Source organism: Wasmannia auropunctata, unplaced genomic scaffold (assembly GCF_000956235.1).
Source record: "Wasmannia auropunctata unplaced genomic scaffold, wasmannia.A_1.0 LD336026.1, whole genome shotgun sequence".
NCBI lineage: Eukaryota > Metazoa > Arthropoda > Insecta > Hymenoptera > Formicidae > Wasmannia > Wasmannia auropunctata.
This window is the reverse complement of record NW_012026864.1, coordinates 1,740,954-1,756,628: the sequence shown is the minus strand read 5'-3', so window position 1 is coordinate 1,756,628 and position 15,675 is coordinate 1,740,954. Positions and strand designations below refer to the sequence as shown.

At 35.8% G+C, this 15,675-nt stretch overlaps 2 protein-coding genes across 7 annotated transcripts in view; one reads left to right on the top strand and one right to left on the bottom strand.

The window, feature by feature from the left end:
- Positions 1-1,221: 1,221 nt before the first annotated feature.
- Positions 1,222-5,165, bottom strand: LOC105452772. Of its 4 annotated transcripts, XM_011694167.1 has the most exons (10): positions 5,038-5,132; positions 4,574-4,666; positions 4,344-4,498; positions 3,860-3,964; positions 3,713-3,778; positions 3,521-3,636; positions 3,084-3,356; positions 2,765-2,972; positions 2,456-2,676; positions 1,222-2,264 (listed from the first exon to the last, which is right to left on the bottom strand). In XM_011694167.1, the coding sequence occupies exons 3-10, from the start codon at positions 4,389-4,391 to the stop codon at positions 1,256-1,258; spliced, it is 2,046 nt and encodes a 681-aa protein (XP_011692469.1). In that variant the 5' UTR covers positions 4,392-4,498; positions 4,574-4,666; positions 5,038-5,132; the 3' UTR covers positions 1,222-1,255. The 4 variants fall into 4 exon arrangements, with proteins under 4 accessions (XP_011692469.1, XP_011692468.1, XP_011692467.1 ...); XM_011694166.1 differs by having other exon boundaries at positions 4,344-4,666; positions 5,103-5,165; XM_011694165.1 differs by having other exon boundaries at positions 4,344-4,666; positions 5,052-5,134.
- A 25-nt stretch (positions 5,166-5,190) lies between these two features.
- The window catches only part of LOC105452773 (S phase cyclin A-associated protein in the endoplasmic reticulum), a 41,220-nt gene continuing 30,735 nt past the window's right edge, over positions 5,191-15,675 (top strand). The window contains exons 1-10 of one of the 3 annotated variants that reach the window (XM_011694169.1): positions 5,191-5,364; positions 5,880-6,109; positions 6,276-7,588; positions 7,947-8,689; positions 8,772-9,252; positions 9,400-9,582; positions 9,666-9,917; positions 10,013-10,459; positions 10,540-10,649; positions 10,736-10,859. In XM_011694169.1, the coding sequence (XP_011692471.1) occupies positions 5,899-6,109; positions 6,276-7,588; positions 7,947-8,689; positions 8,772-9,252; positions 9,400-9,582; positions 9,666-9,917; positions 10,013-10,459; positions 10,540-10,649; positions 10,736-10,859 (3,864 nt within the window). In that variant the 5' untranslated portion in view covers positions 5,191-5,364; positions 5,880-5,898. Of the gene's footprint in view, positions 5,365-5,391; positions 5,731-5,879; positions 6,110-6,275; positions 7,589-7,946; positions 8,690-8,771; positions 9,253-9,399; positions 9,583-9,665; positions 9,918-10,012; positions 10,460-10,539; positions 10,650-10,735; positions 10,860-15,675 lie in introns of those variants that run through there. The other 2 variants (XM_011694170.1, XM_011694171.1) reach the window with 2 other exon arrangements.

Genomic DNA, 15,675 nt, shown 5'->3' with positions numbered 1-15,675 from the left:
AGCGCGAAATATTATTAATAAAAACCACTAATCCTGGACAAATTTTCGTGACTACCAATGCGATCAGGCCTGAAAATTCGATGGTATGTAATTGAAAAATATCGATATTACCGATTGCCGATATAAAATTTTTGATCACCAATTAAAATAATTTATTATATTATTATATAGATGCTTTATATAAGATATACATTTACGGTGCAATAATATTATGTATGTATATATATATATTATATATATATATATATATTGCTTCAAAACTATATTTTTAAATAGTTATTACTCGCGTGGTATCAAATCTAAATGATAACAATAAAATTGTAATTTTACAATTATGTGCAGATAAAAATCGAATATTATTAAGTCATATGCAATGCATACATCCATGCAAAACAAAAAATATAATATATTATATAATTATTACATATTATAAACTAATCATTTAAATTTTAACATGTTGAATTTTCATAAAACTGTCTGTTCGTAATATACAAGTATTTATAGTAAGCAAAATGTAAGAATGAAACAGAGAGAACAAAAGATTGGGAGAAGAGAAAAAATAAAAAAGGGGAATGCATATCTCTTTCTAATTTAAGATAGATGATTGCTTGTTGTACGCTTACTACTTGCAATTTACTTTCACACCCTTGATACTTTGAGACATGAAAAATTTTAAACAATTTTCTCGTAAACTATTACATTTTAGCAAGAAATTTATTATGCATTAGTTGAAGGGATATGAGGTACCTATAAGTCCTTATAACTGATGTAACATATTTTAAAAGGTCAGTGAAATTTATGTGATATCGAAAGTATATCTTCTTTTCGTTACTCTTCTTGTTTATTTCTTGTTTTACGATTCAGTTAAAAAATGTTATATTACTTTAAAATGGATTCAATTTTTATTTAGATACAATTTTTTAAAATTATTTTCTATAAAAAATACCAAAGATCGATATTTTAGAAAGTAATTTTTGAAATGTAAATTTCGCAAATTCTTGTGACAATTAAATTTTTAATTTATTTTCTATAAAAAAATTGTTTCAGCGTATAACTTAATGCAAAATATTTCAAATTTTGCTAATTCTTAGCATCTTTTCCAAAATAGTTCCACTTTCCATAAAATGGGAATTCCATAAGTAAATATATACTTTTTCATTATTATTTAAAAAAATAGCCAACATTTCATTCAAAACGAGGTAGAGAAATTTAGAAAGTTAATCTGTTATCAAACTTACTCAACTCTCTTTATTTTTTAGTCTTCATACACATTTTTCTCATTATCACTTGAATTACTTGTAATCTCATCCTCAGAATTTTCACCACTTCCTATGAACGTTTCCTCATGGAGGAAAGGTGGTACCTTCGTGATAAATCGTGTGGCTTGAGTTTCAAGAAGAACCTGTGGCAAGGATGGCAATGGCAGAATCGATTCTTCATCCTTGTTGTCGCAGACTTCGATTGACCATGTACTAAAAGTGTTTTTTTGCTTCAGCGCTCTCACAAGATCGTTTTCCTCATCTGACTCGTCGGATTTTTCTTGGATAGACGAATCGTCATTTCTAATTTTATAAATAGGAGAAATCACGTTCCTGCGATCTAAATTAATATCGCTTGGTCGCGTTGACCATATGCAGTGAGGAGGCATTGGCGGTGGGGCGGGTGCAATCTGACAGTCCTTGTTGTCTTCAGTACTCGATGCAGGCTCTCTTGATACATTTTTACATATACGCTGTAACGCCCTGAACTCTCGTTCGGACATAGACTTACGTTTGTCAACTAAAGCTTCTTTCAACTCGCTCATAAAATTTTTCGCCAGAAGTTTATCCAGCTTACGTTGCTCTAATGAGTATTCGTCCGTGTCGTCGTCCAATGATTTCGAATACTCCTCTTTGATATATTCTTCAAACACCTCGTCAAGGATCTGCGGATCCGAATCGATTATCACTGGCAAATTGGGATTCTCGTTTATTGTAGCATCATCGGTTACAGATTGACTGTTCCTTAGATCACTGAATCGTGATCTTGCCATCAACAGAACGACAAACTCTGCCAGACTCTTAGCCGTGTCGATCTCTTTGAACGCTTTATCCAACTTCTGCATCAGTGTGTCAGCTGTTTCGTTATCGATACCATTATCCTGATTAATGCAGTCATCAATGTCTTTAAACGTTGAAAAGACTTGATTGTAGGCTAATTGTAGTTTATAGGACGCCAAATCCAATTGGACAGTTGGATCGTGCCACTTAGCTTTGCCCTGTGTCCTACAACAAGAAATCTTTTATAATAAAATCTTCTAAGATCTTAGGTCTGTTCTTTTGAACACTTCTTGTCACGTTCGTCTTTTCCTTTCTTCTTCAACGTGGGGAGAAAAAATGTAAAATAAATCGTGCAATAAATTCAACTGAAAAGAACAGGCCTATTGTACAATAAACACATATATCCTACAACTTACTTATATCGAACTGGTTCTGTTTTGCAAGTACGATACGCATTCATAATTTCCGACAATTTAACTTTATATACTGCCAATTCTTTAGCTAAGATATGAATTATATACGCTAATTCCGTTTCAGGAATCTTCCGGCAGGAACTTATCCACGTCCTGCTATTATATGCGATAGCTAATAAGTACAACATTTCTGATTGTACCAAAAGATAGGTGTGATACAATCTCTATAAAAAATGAAATATATAAAAATATAAATATGAAATGTTTGTAAAAGTTATCATAAAATATATTGGCATTGCATTATTTATCTACCTTTAATGTTTGATAGTTGATTTCACCCGATGCTTCGAACGAGTTACACTCGAATTTTGTAAATAGCTCTTCGCTAAGGGCGTCTGGCGGCAGCAATTTTGCAATTGACAGCGAACATTTGTAATATACACAGGAAATATTTTCCATGAATTTGATTAAAGCATCTTTTAGAGATTCAAGGTACTGCAACTTTTCACCTAAGAAATGACTACAGTACAAACAAAGAAATAGGATAAAGAGTAGCACCCATATCTAAATTTTTGTTTACATATGGAATATTAATATTTTCTTTAATTTATTACAAATTTTGTACACTTACGAAAATTGTTGCAGACATGGTCCAAAACCCAATTTCATTTTATAATCATGTCGTAAAATCTTAAGGCCGTCTTTACACATGATGAAAAGTTCATTTTGTAATAGTATAACGTTTTTGAGATTTCTATTTGCATAAAAACGTAAATATTTCATATAACCGATGCAACAAATTGCAAATGATGCAAATAACGTTGGCAAAATCTTCTGTTCACACAGTGAAACACATGTTGAAGAGATACAGGCCCCAGTCACTATTAGTTCTTGTAGTGTTATTCTACGAACAGAAAGAATAACTTCACTATTAAATCAGGAACATCAATTTTAACCAGTCGTATATTTTGTAAATTTTATAAAAAGCAAGAAATGTTCCATGAATATCAGAACAAATGATGCTTAATAAACTATCTTTTACGATAATTAAAAAAATTCTATAATTACTTTTTAGAACTGTTATTGCTCTTAATTGTAAAGCTGTTAATCACAGAAAAATGATCATTCAACAAAGCCTCCGCATTCAAAATAACGATCAATTGCCTTTCTGAAATGCTTTTCTCCTGCAACAATGAATTATATCCAATTCAAGCAATTCAAAACAGATTGCATAATCATAATTCTCAAAGCAAAGCGTACCTGCGTTAACCAAGAATAAAGAGAAAACAATTTTGCATAAATCTTTTTCACGGTGCTCTTAATATCCTGCAAAAATTAGAGAAGTTATGTACAATTCATCAGTATCTTTTACATGCATTTTATATATATAATGTAAAAGTTTATTACGATATTCAAATAACGTTCCCGTTTGAAATACGTTTTCTTGGGCATAGGCACAGTTTCGTAGTCTGTATAACCTAATCTCGAAAGATGCTCATGAAGAGCGCTGCCCTGCAATGCAGATAAAAATATTGCATTAAAAAAATTATCGTTCATTAATTATTGTTGTTAATCAAGTATAATTATCCTTATTTTTTTAATCTGTTATTCTAAACTTATTCAGTTTTTGTTATTCTTGACCAACGGTTCATCTTTGTGATTTGTTTGACAGTCAATAACGTGCCTCTAACGTGAAAATTATATGCTTAATTAATTTAAAAAAACCACATTGTCAATTCTCTTTCAATACTTTCAGTAAATATTTATGAAAAGTGGCGAAAGATATTGCACGAACGAAATGTAAACATAACCTCATTCTTTTGTTTAGGATGGCAAATGTGGTTTTTTTAAAGTCATACATTATGAGTTTAAGAAAATGAATTTATCGTACTTGTATCACGACATCCTCGTCTTCCTCGTCGATACCATGTATCTCCATTATTATTATTTAATTCACTATAAAACCTGTGCAGACAAACACGTGTTGCATCGCAAGGTATCTTGCGAAGTAGAAGGGAAATCGTAGATTCACGAATTGTAAAATTCCTTAATTGGACCGAAAAAATCGTGAAAATCCATAGTATAATTTTTTTGTGATTTTTCTTTTTGTCAAAGAATTACCTATTCTTCATTCGTGTAACTGTATCGAACTAGATGATAGTTTGCTTCACGATTGGTTTTCAATGTTTTTATTTGCACTAATATTTTTCTCATCTGAAATGAGATGGATATATTTGACTGTAGTGTAATGATATATATATATATATATAGAGACAGAGAAAGAGAGAAAAATTCAAATATATTGTTCTAAAATGACATAAATAATATACAATAAAATGTTAAGAAATTATAAAAGAAAAATGAAAAAACCTTTAAGTTATTCTTTGTAACTAAACAATAATAATATATATGTATACTTTTTGCATTATTTTACTTAAGAGAGAGAATTCAAAAAATGTAATTATAAAAAAAAACAGATTTATAAGGTTTACTCATGTACATATATAAAAAATTAGACAGAACAAGAAAAACATTAGACAGGAAAAAAAGGGAAAAACTAAAAGTAAGTAAAAACTTTAGCTTACAAAAAAAAACTGACATTTATACGCTTTCTTCTTCCTTTATTTATACATTTATATAAAACACACACTTGTCCCTTCACCGCGGGTGTTGTGAAGTGCAGCCTGGTGCAGTCATCCATCAGTGCCAGTACAGTACTGCCAGTCCAGTGCGACCAACGGAACGGCCGCGAAACTCGTGAGAGAGACCCAGGTCCATGTTTACCCGTTTTGACGTATGATGGTCCGTGTAAGATGTTATTATGCGCCGTTTCTCAAGTGACACTCGCGAGACGTAGTCGCGCGAGGTGCGGGCGGCCGTCCAGCGATTTCTCGTAACCGTCAGGTCGAAAGGTGGGTCGCGCGTGACGCGCGGTGCAGGCAGGTTCAACTCCACGACCATCCACGACGTTCGACAGAACGGTGGTCTCATCGTCGTCGTCGGCGGCGGCGAGCAGTGGCGCGTTTCATGCGACCGCACGGGCCGCAGCTTCTCGACGTCGTCGCGTCAACGTCGCTTCCCCGCGACGCTGACACCGCGTTCATCTCCGAGTTTGCATACGCGTTGTAATATAACCTCGGGCGTGATGGCACTGTCGTAGAGGGTGTCGTTACGATGCCAGTGCGACGATCGAGTCCTCGGTCCTCGAGTCACCCGGGGACAACCTCGCGCGAGACCGTCCGCTCGCGCGCGAATATCCGTCGCTCTTATCTTATCCTGTACGGTTGTCGGGTTTTCTAACGACATTGCGACATATGCCACTTCGTTCCTGTTTCTTGAATTTTATCGAATCCCGTTCGATAAATAGCCACGTGGTTCTCAATTTTAAAGATCCACCTTCCTTACGTATCGTTATTCGTTATTCTAGGTATTTATAAAAAAAAAAAATGGCAGACGTCAGGTTACTCATCCAAGAGGAGGGTCGCGCGGCCAGGAACTTGGTAGCCTTCAACGTGCCCGTTGGCACGAATAACGTAGAGAAAATTACGAAGAAACCGCCCAGCGTGCCGAGGCAAACGCAGTCGGGCTCGACGAAGCGATCCATGAAACCAACCACGAGAATAAGATCTGCTTCTACAGGTCGTGATAAGAAATCTGGTGAGATAGATTTCTCTTATACTCTTTGTTTTTTTTTTTTTTTTTTAATAAATGCTTGTAATGTTAAGAGTGAATTTTTAAGATTTTCTCAATTGTAAAAGAAATTGTTTTGCAAAAATTCATATTGCTTGTTGAACTTTTGATCAAGCGCGTATTGTCTTTCTAGAATTACAGGCACGCTACTGGGCGTTTCTATTTGGAAATTTACAAAGAGCGGTCGACGGTATCTACCAAACGTGCGAGGAGGACGAAAATATCTCCGAGTGCAAGGAAGTTATTTTGGTGCTCGAGAACTACACCCGGGACTTTCATAATTTAATAGAATGGTTCAAAGTTAAGTGGGCCTATGAAAATTCGTCGCCGCCGCTACGACGGACTCCGCTGGCCTGGGAAGTCCGGAAAACGTCTCCTTGTCGGATATGGAATTCGACCGTGATACCGAAGTCCACTAGTCCCCTGCAGAGAGCGAGTCCGACGGAGTCGGTGTGCAGGAGTCCGATCGATCAGATCATATGCGAGGACAAGCCGATCGTGACGGACAATAAAGTTAATCACGCTAAAGAGGAGTTCGTCCATAAGTTGTTGAAGGATAATAAGAACAACGTTTGCAAGAATTGCTCTTCCGATATCAAGGAGAAACGTAGGAACGGTGGTGCAGACAGGGCGGGAAATCAAACGGCGAGTAAGGAGAAATCCACATCGACGAAAGCATCGAACAAGGTTCCCGTGAAGCAAACGGTGCAATCGAAAACGAACAGCTTTGTGGATCGCAGGTCGTTAAACGACGGGGTGACGTACGATTCGAAGAGCAAGATGGACGTTAGAAATATGTCTAAGCAAACGAAGGACTGTTCGCACAGCAACGCTGCGAAGCTAGTTGATTCTAATTTATCCGGGGAGAAACGAGAAGCGTGTAGAGGTGATCAAGACGTTCAGTCGATCTCGTGCGCTAATTGTGAACTTGTGCAAAAGGAGTTTAACGGCGTGAACGTTAGAGACGGGAGGACAGACGGGAGAAGTGTGGACAGCAAATTATCGTGTAATAACGAACTGGGAAAGAATGAAATCAATGCCAAAGTTAAAAAAGATAGTAATAGAAAGTGCGAAAGCAATTGCGTCAATGCTGAAAAGTTAGATACGAAGACGGCCGTTGTTCAGAGTACTTCAGAAAAGGTGAATCAGGTTAATTGCCAAACGAATGAACACCCTCACGAAATTGGCGATGAATCGAATACTAAAGATATTCAGGATACGTCATCTAATAACACGAGCCCCATGGTGATTAGCACAAACCGACCTGCCTACTCAACCGTGTCGCAAACAAAAAGATCCAAAGTACAGTCGTCAACTTCATCCGAAACTCCAAGGTTTATTAGAAGTAAAACTTGTTTAAGTGATAAGAACTTACCTGCCTCAAGTAAAAGAAGGCCCGGAACGTCGGTTATTGTGAGAGGACGGTTTCAAACTCCTGAAAATAAGGTATTCTAATTTAATATATGTTTTATTATTTATATTTTATTAAACTCATATTGTTTAGAGTTTTAGAGAATGTGGACAGAGTAAAAAAATAAATTTTAATTTCGAGAATTTGTACTGCAAACATATATATATTTTTTTTGTTTTTTATCAATAATTTTACGTGTGACGTGAAATAATTTGTGACTTCATAGTTCATACTTTTGATAAATTTTTTAGTAATGTATTTATATATAGCAAACTTTCAATGTTATATAATATTATACCAATTTACATTTTTTATTATGAATATATGTAGAGATTTTAATTTAAATTAATTCGAGTAATTTAATTTAAATACATAAATGAAATATTTTTTCAGTTATCAGAACAAAACACTTTGAAAAAAGATCAAAACAGGGACATGAATGGATCAGTAGAAGTTTTAACCAAGCAAACAGTATCTCCAAAGATAAAAGACGAAAGTGATGGTTGGCAAACAGTAAGGAATCGCTGTAGAAGAGGGAGCACTCATAACTTGAATATGTCTACACGCTTTCATAAACCGAGTACTGCTCTATCCTTGCCAGCTTTGTCAATAGAAAGTCCGTCGGAGAAGCTGAAGAAGACTAGTTATACTCCTGACGGAAACAAGCAAAAGAAAAAATGTATTGTAGGAAAAACTGGGAAAAATATGAATAACGAGGTTGAGAAAGTTAAAGGGGAATACATAACGTCCACGATTAAAAGTAATTTCGAGGACACGCTTAAAAAGAACACGTTAAATTTGTGCGACACTAATTCGACGTCAGTGATCGCAGCTATCTTTAAGAACGACGCGGAATTACTTGAGAAACGTATACAACAGTTTATGACCGCTCAGGCAGAGAGAGAAAGAATTATCTTGGAGGAAGAGAGGAAGACGGAAGAGGCAGATTCTCAAAGATCTCAGCAGCTGTCGGATGAGGAGGCGTCTCTAAAACGACAAATTTTGGAGTTGGAGTCCACTGAAATTGATGTTGACACCGAAACAGACGAAACGGATGGCGAAATGGTCCTCGAAATGGAGGACGAGCCTGCAGTACCGCTCAGTGCCGTCACTGACGATATTAGTTTAGAAGATAGGTACGTGAAAGCTACGCATGTTGTTTAGGATTGATCGTCTCGATAGGATTGTCAAATTTTGTTAACAAAATGAATGTTACAGGTACGAAAATATGTTGGAAGGCATGTCTTGGGCGGAACGTGTCGATACTCTGGCACAATTGCGTGCACTCGTAGCTCGCCATCCCGGCCGTGCCTTGGAGCTTCATCAGAAACTTTCGTCCCCGTCGCGAAAAAGATCGCTCCCCGAAACACTGAGAAGATATCAAGCGAAGCAAGCCTGCGCGCAGCACAAACGTCAAAAGCTGCTTATGGAGAAATCGCAACGGTTGCGAGAACTATTGAACAAGGTGGAAGACGTCAAGAGTGCGAAGAATCAATTAATAGAGGACAAGAGGATCAGAATGGAAATGAAACTTAAAAGAGCGGAGGAAAACAGGACGCAACATTTGTTAGAGATAGTGAGGAAGGCACATGATGAAGACTCGAAGTTGAAGGAAATAGCTTTCATCAATGAACTGGAGGCACAAAATAAGAGGCACGATTTTATGGCGTTATGTCAAGAACAAGAAGGGAGATTACAGGTATGGGTATTTCCCTCACACATTTTTAATAATAAAATTTTTAATAACAAATTTCCGATTTTTTTCTATATATATGAAATTGTATATAATATATTATGTAAAACACATGCTATTATCGCGTTTTTAACAAGTATTTTCATTGTACAGGGTATTCAAGAAGAACGTCAACGTCGACAAGAGGAGAAAGCTGCCAAAGAAGCTGCAGCTGAAGAACGCCGAAGGGCCTTGGAGGCGGAGCGGCAGTTACGAATACAAAAAATGAAACAGGCACGACGAGAGCGCGAGGAAAGGGTTGGCAAAATGCAGCTCGAGAGAGAAAAAGAACGACAAGTACATTAAATTATCGTTTTGTTTACCAAAATATCTATATTTTGCAGCTAGAAATTTCTAAGTTATGTATTTCAACTGTGTAGGAACTGGCGAGGGAAAAGGCGCGAGATCGCGAAGAACGTTTGTCGGCACTTCATGCCGCGCAACTGGCTAATCAGGAGGAGCTGCAGAAGAAAATAGCGCAAAAGCAGCAGGAATCGGCTAGGCGGCATGTGGAGAACATCGAGCACATTCGGCAGCGCGCGGTCGAGTCGTCGATTTTAAGATCGGAGGAAGTGCCGCCCACTCTCAAGTCGTATCCCGCTCAGAAACAGTGTTCTCTATGTGGCACGATCGTAAGCATCAATTATCGCACAACTATCCGCAGCGTGATCTATTTTTTTTTCCTCTTCCCTTTTAACGAGACCTGTTGCGTTCGCGTGTTTCGCAGATATCCAACGAAGTGCATCTTCTAAGCCACTTGAAAGGGAAGACGCATCTTGAGGCAGTGCGAAGCGCGCACGATAATCGCGAGCCCTCGCGGGACGAACTTCAGCGTTTCAATATTGCACAGATACGGGACGTCCCCGTCAACGTGGTTAATAATAATAACGCCAATAGCAGCAAGGCTGCGAAAGAGAAGCAAAAAGCGCTGAAACGCCGATGCAGGAAGATAAAGCAGCGCATGAGCTCGCGCGGGCAGGAATGGGAGGACAAGCACAAAAATGAGACTAATCAAAATTTGTCCGTCGAGTCGGCGAATAAAGCCAAATTCCGGCGCAATTTGAAAGAATTAGACAGATTATATAGTAATCATTCCAAATCAGCGTGGACAAACATAGCATTGGCCACCTTGGAACGCTGCTTAGGGGAGATTGCTCGAGCATTCTCCAAATCGGTAGGTTCTGCAAAGGATAATAATAACATTCTTACCGTGCGTTTACTTCACATAATTATATCCCGCTTATTCTGTTTCAGTGTCCACTTGATCAGGATACTTTTAGGTATTCGAACGGATTTGACACTTTAACGAACTTATTGAATTTAGGCTTAAATACGCAAAATGCATCTCACATTTTACCGAATAAGTAAGTAGAATACACATTAATTGCAAGCGTAATAAACTTGTTAATTGATATTATCAAATATTTTACTTGAAATCTGAAATTTTTAGAGCAATTACATCGCTGTGCCGAGTTTACAAGGCAGCGATCAGCGGAAACACCGAGAGCACAGAAGCTATTTTGTTAAGCAACAAAATTCTTGTTATTCTGGATCTACTTCTGCAACGATTAGAGGTAAGTTAAAATTTATTTTAGTAGTGATTATTAGAGTATTAATCGCTTTAACAATGGATCATAAGTTAATACATGAATTTATGTAAAAAATTTGCTTAATATAAACGTAATGCGCTTAATTGTTTCAATCTGATGATTTGTAATATAGAAGTAGGCTATGTATTTTTATACATTTTATAGTACATCTTTGTATTTGAGTATATTCTAAGATACGTGGACATAGAATGACTGTCTGAGAAGCAAAAAGACTTAGTTCAAGCTTCCCATCAATGCTCAGGAGCAGTATATTTCGTAATATTAGTTACAGATGTTTTACAAATTGACCGGTCTATATTCACCATACTTTCAGTAACCTAATATAGTATTCTGTACCTTTTATTTGAATCGTTCTATTTGACAATCGAAGCACTTTACTATGTCAGCTTCTCCTGTCCTGTTTAGAGTCAAAGGGAGTGTTTTTGGAGGATATTTCTTTTTTAGCCCGGATGGTGAATAAGTAACACCAATTTCTCCCTGACGTACACACGATTCAAAGCGAATATATAATTACGTGTCCGTAGGTTATATAAACACAGGTCGATTTGTAAATCATGTAAGAAACAACACGAGAAAAACAGCGTTCCTGGTAGTGTCGAGACTCGAACCTAGGTCTTTTCTCTTCTCAGGTAGTCACTCTATCATTGAGCCACAACTGCCCTCGATACTTCAGAGTTCGCCTATGTACATACATATCGTATATATCTCCACAACTCTATTTACATCGACGCTGAAAGATTAACACTAGAATTGCGGCTGTGCCATTTTTTGTCTATCTGATAATTTTTCTTTTCCACTGTCATTGACTATGTCTGTGCGTAGACTGCATTCAGTATTAATAAAAATGTATTATTTAGTTTATCCACCGTCAAAAATCACAAACGAATAACATGGATCATAAAACCCATCCGCAATTCTAAGGGAGGACCAAATCGCCGCGGTTCTAATGTTAATATATATATTGCTCGATTAGATTCTTTTTCGTCATATTCCATACCGTGACAAATTTTAGGGCTTAGAAGAATATCTTTAAATGCTATTTAAACTGAAGTTTGTAACACATCAAAATTCGCAAATACCATGCCACTTGTTTAAGTTCATATCAGCCTATGCATTGAAGATTAAAACTCGCGAATTTAGATTAAATTAGATTCCCACCAACAATTAAATAAGATTAGATTTTGATAACTTTAATTTTAATCCGCTTTGTCCTTTTCGATTTAAATCTAATTTCTAATTCGTATTTCTGCACGAGGATGATATAAATTAATCAACGCTTAACCGACAGAATTATTTAAAGCAAGCTCTTTAATCATACAATTCGTTATTTAATCTTTTCGCGTGTCAAAAAATTGAAGACACTAAATTGATAATTTATCATATTAATAAAATATTGTCAAGTATTTTACTTTATAAATTAATCATTAATTAAGTTGATCAATACATGATCTTCATTTCCAATTTATGTTATACAGATTTTACGTCATTTTCCTTGAGTTTTTCTAGGAATTCTCAATTTTAAAATTTTAGAATTGCCCATTTTTTGAACGTAACTTCATATATAAAATTTATGTCGGCATTCTATCCGATACATGCTGCCCTCTAGGAAGAAGAGAACAAATTTATCCGAATAGAAATCTTTAAATCGATCTTTCAATATATATGTATTTTATTTTTGTATATTTTTGAATATTTTTAAATATAATTTTTAAAAGAAAAAAGGAAAAATAGGTCTGATCTTTAGAATTGAATCGGCATCTCTTGATTATATTTTTAATTCTACGTCATGCAACCGCATTTAAATATTATAATCGCATAATGATAACAGTTCTCGTTTTCTACTCGTCATGTCAATGTCAAAGCATCAACGAGTTTCGGATTAATTCGGTCGTAGTTCGGAAATTTTTGCAAATTAAATTTCAGAGGTAATTAAATAGAGAAACGGAATTCCGTTCTGTATTTAGTTTCAAGGAAATTCTAGCGGAACGAGCGCACGGTAATCAAAATGTGATATTATCTAAGGATTATTAATAAGGAAACCAGCTTCTGATCGCACATTTTATTTTTGTCGCGATATTATTAAGGACATAAAAATTTTCTCTTTTACAAACGGCGTTTTGATCAGATATAATTCCCTTCATAAATTTTTATTATTCACTATCTCAATTCTTTATTCTCGATCAAAGAAGAGACGAATATTTAATCTTCAGAACATTTGTGTGTATATATGTATGTGCGTATTTTATACATGTTATACATGTATATTTTACAAACATGTAGTATTTTAACGCAACAAAGCTACGTACTTTCTTTTAGAGATTGGTTTATTTAAAAGAAGTTAGATTATTGTTTATACATACAGTATATAAATTATATATGTGTACAATGGCTGTATGTGCCAAAAATTTCCGGCCAATAAGTAATTTTATTGTATTGGAAATTATTAAATATATTGTATCATGTATAAAAAATTTTAATATTTTCAATTTTAAATGAACAAAATAAAATCTACAATGTTTTAATACAATTGGAAATTTACGCACATGTATTTTTAAAAAGATATCGTGAAATTTACTCACATATATTTTTAAAAAGATATCGCAACATTGACTGGAAACTTTTAATTTCCACTGTGTATAATAATATGGAGATTGTACATACTAAATATCTTATTTAATTATAATATATAAATTATAATCAAATCAAATTTTATCATATGTATATATATATAAAATATATACGTATGTATATAATAAACATACACACAATATATATAAAATTTCACATCATTTTTTTTTAATAAACCAATCTCTAGAAAAATGGACGAGTAGCTCGTTTTCATCAATTGTTTTCCATTTAAATGGCTGACGAACAAAAGTCTTCGTTCCTTAATAAGGTACGCGAGCCAAAGTACATGGTGGTATCCACGTCGAACGAGCATAAACAAGCATAAACGAGCATCGTCTTCTAAAACGAGCTAATGTGGTAGATAGGCATGTAGATTACAGCTTGTTTTATCTCTTTCTTTCTCTTTCTTTTACTTTCTCTCTTTTTTTATTTCGTTTCGAGGTCGGTAAAGGAACGATGGTAAAGACGACGTGTCCCTGTCATCCTGTCTATTCTGTCCGCCTTGTCAAAATAAGGATTAAGAATCTCGGGGATCCACAATTTCACGTCACGCGGTTGCCTTTCGGACTCGTTTGAGTGTCGCGGTAGGCACGTATTGCTTCCCCGATAAAATAAAGAGAATACGGCATACTAATTTCGAGAAACGTGCTCGGAGAATTTGGCGAGTAGGAAAGCTGTAACAAAATATAAATCCTATCTATAACGATAATAATTTGAGTAATACGCTATAAATTCGCGTTTATTAACGTAATGAAATAAAATATCAACATTTTTCACTAAAAGAACCAAGCGAATGAATTACTACAAAAATAAAGGAAGTGATAAAAAATCAAAGATTTCATCAGTATGAAGGACATAATTGTTAAAAAACGAAAAAATTCTTTTACTTATATAAGAAATATAATATTAATTTGGAAAATATAGAAATGGTCAACAATGATTGTTTGGTTCTAGTGTTAATTATGGATACACTGTCGATATATTTATATCGTCAGATATTTATATAGTCGATATATTTATAGATATGTTTAAAGATGTGTCATAGATATGTTTATAGATAATTATTATAGCAGTGTTACTATCATCATAAATATCAACAGTTTTTACATGATAAAGTTTTATTAAAACTTATGAATTAGACGATTATACTGTTAATTGAATCTGTATGGAGATTGTCTCGTGCTTTTACATTATTTTTTAAAGATTCTCTTTGCGAAGTTTAGACCCTGCTATTAAAAGAAAATGTATAAACTTAAAATATATAAATTGTACTTTTTTTAATTATACATATATTTATTCTTTTTCATCGGATTCGCGGTACAATTAATTAAAAATATTTGATCAAACGGCTTGGTGTGCGCGGTTAGCAAAACAATACAGTTCGGTTTAATTCGATTTACACGCGTCTGGCGTTCATCATTTTGTACGTGTCGATGAAATATCGAGTGCTTTATGCAGTTAATTACAAAACGGCAAATATAATTACTGCGACCGATCGTTATTTTTTCGTTCCTTTTTGCGCAAATGCCCGGCAAATATTTCGTACGCGTGTGATAGCTCCATGCAACACCACGAGCACCACGAGAGAACGCGATGAAATCTATCAAAGAAGTATAAAAAGTCGTTATACGTGCTCACGTTCATTTTTCACGCTTTTATCTGGAATTTGTAATAGGACGATTTCTCCCTCCCTCTCCATCCCTCTCTCTTCCTCGGATTTTTTCCCATTATTTACGCGGCCGCAGCCGCATCTCTCGTCTCGCGCGAAGATTCATGCTTTCAACGGGCCGTATGGTTACGGCAGACCCCGCGTTACCTCTTTTTTTTTCCCCGGCCGATCATCTCGTCGGTGGCTTCGCCACCGACGGGAATCCATCGGCGTGATTTCGCCATCGATTCTTCACGCTCCATAGATACGGCACTGGCGCCACCTCCTTCCTGTCCCCTCTTCCAAGGATCCCCCTCCGCAAATGCATTAGCGGCGAGAGAGCTTTTAGTGACGTCACCCACATACAGATACGCACGCACGCACGCACGCACTCATCACGCTTACGCTCACGCGCGCGTGTACACGCGCACACGCATAACACGCACGCGGATGAAGCCCGGATTGCATATAGTGAAAGGAAAGTCCGTCCGCACGGGAGAATGC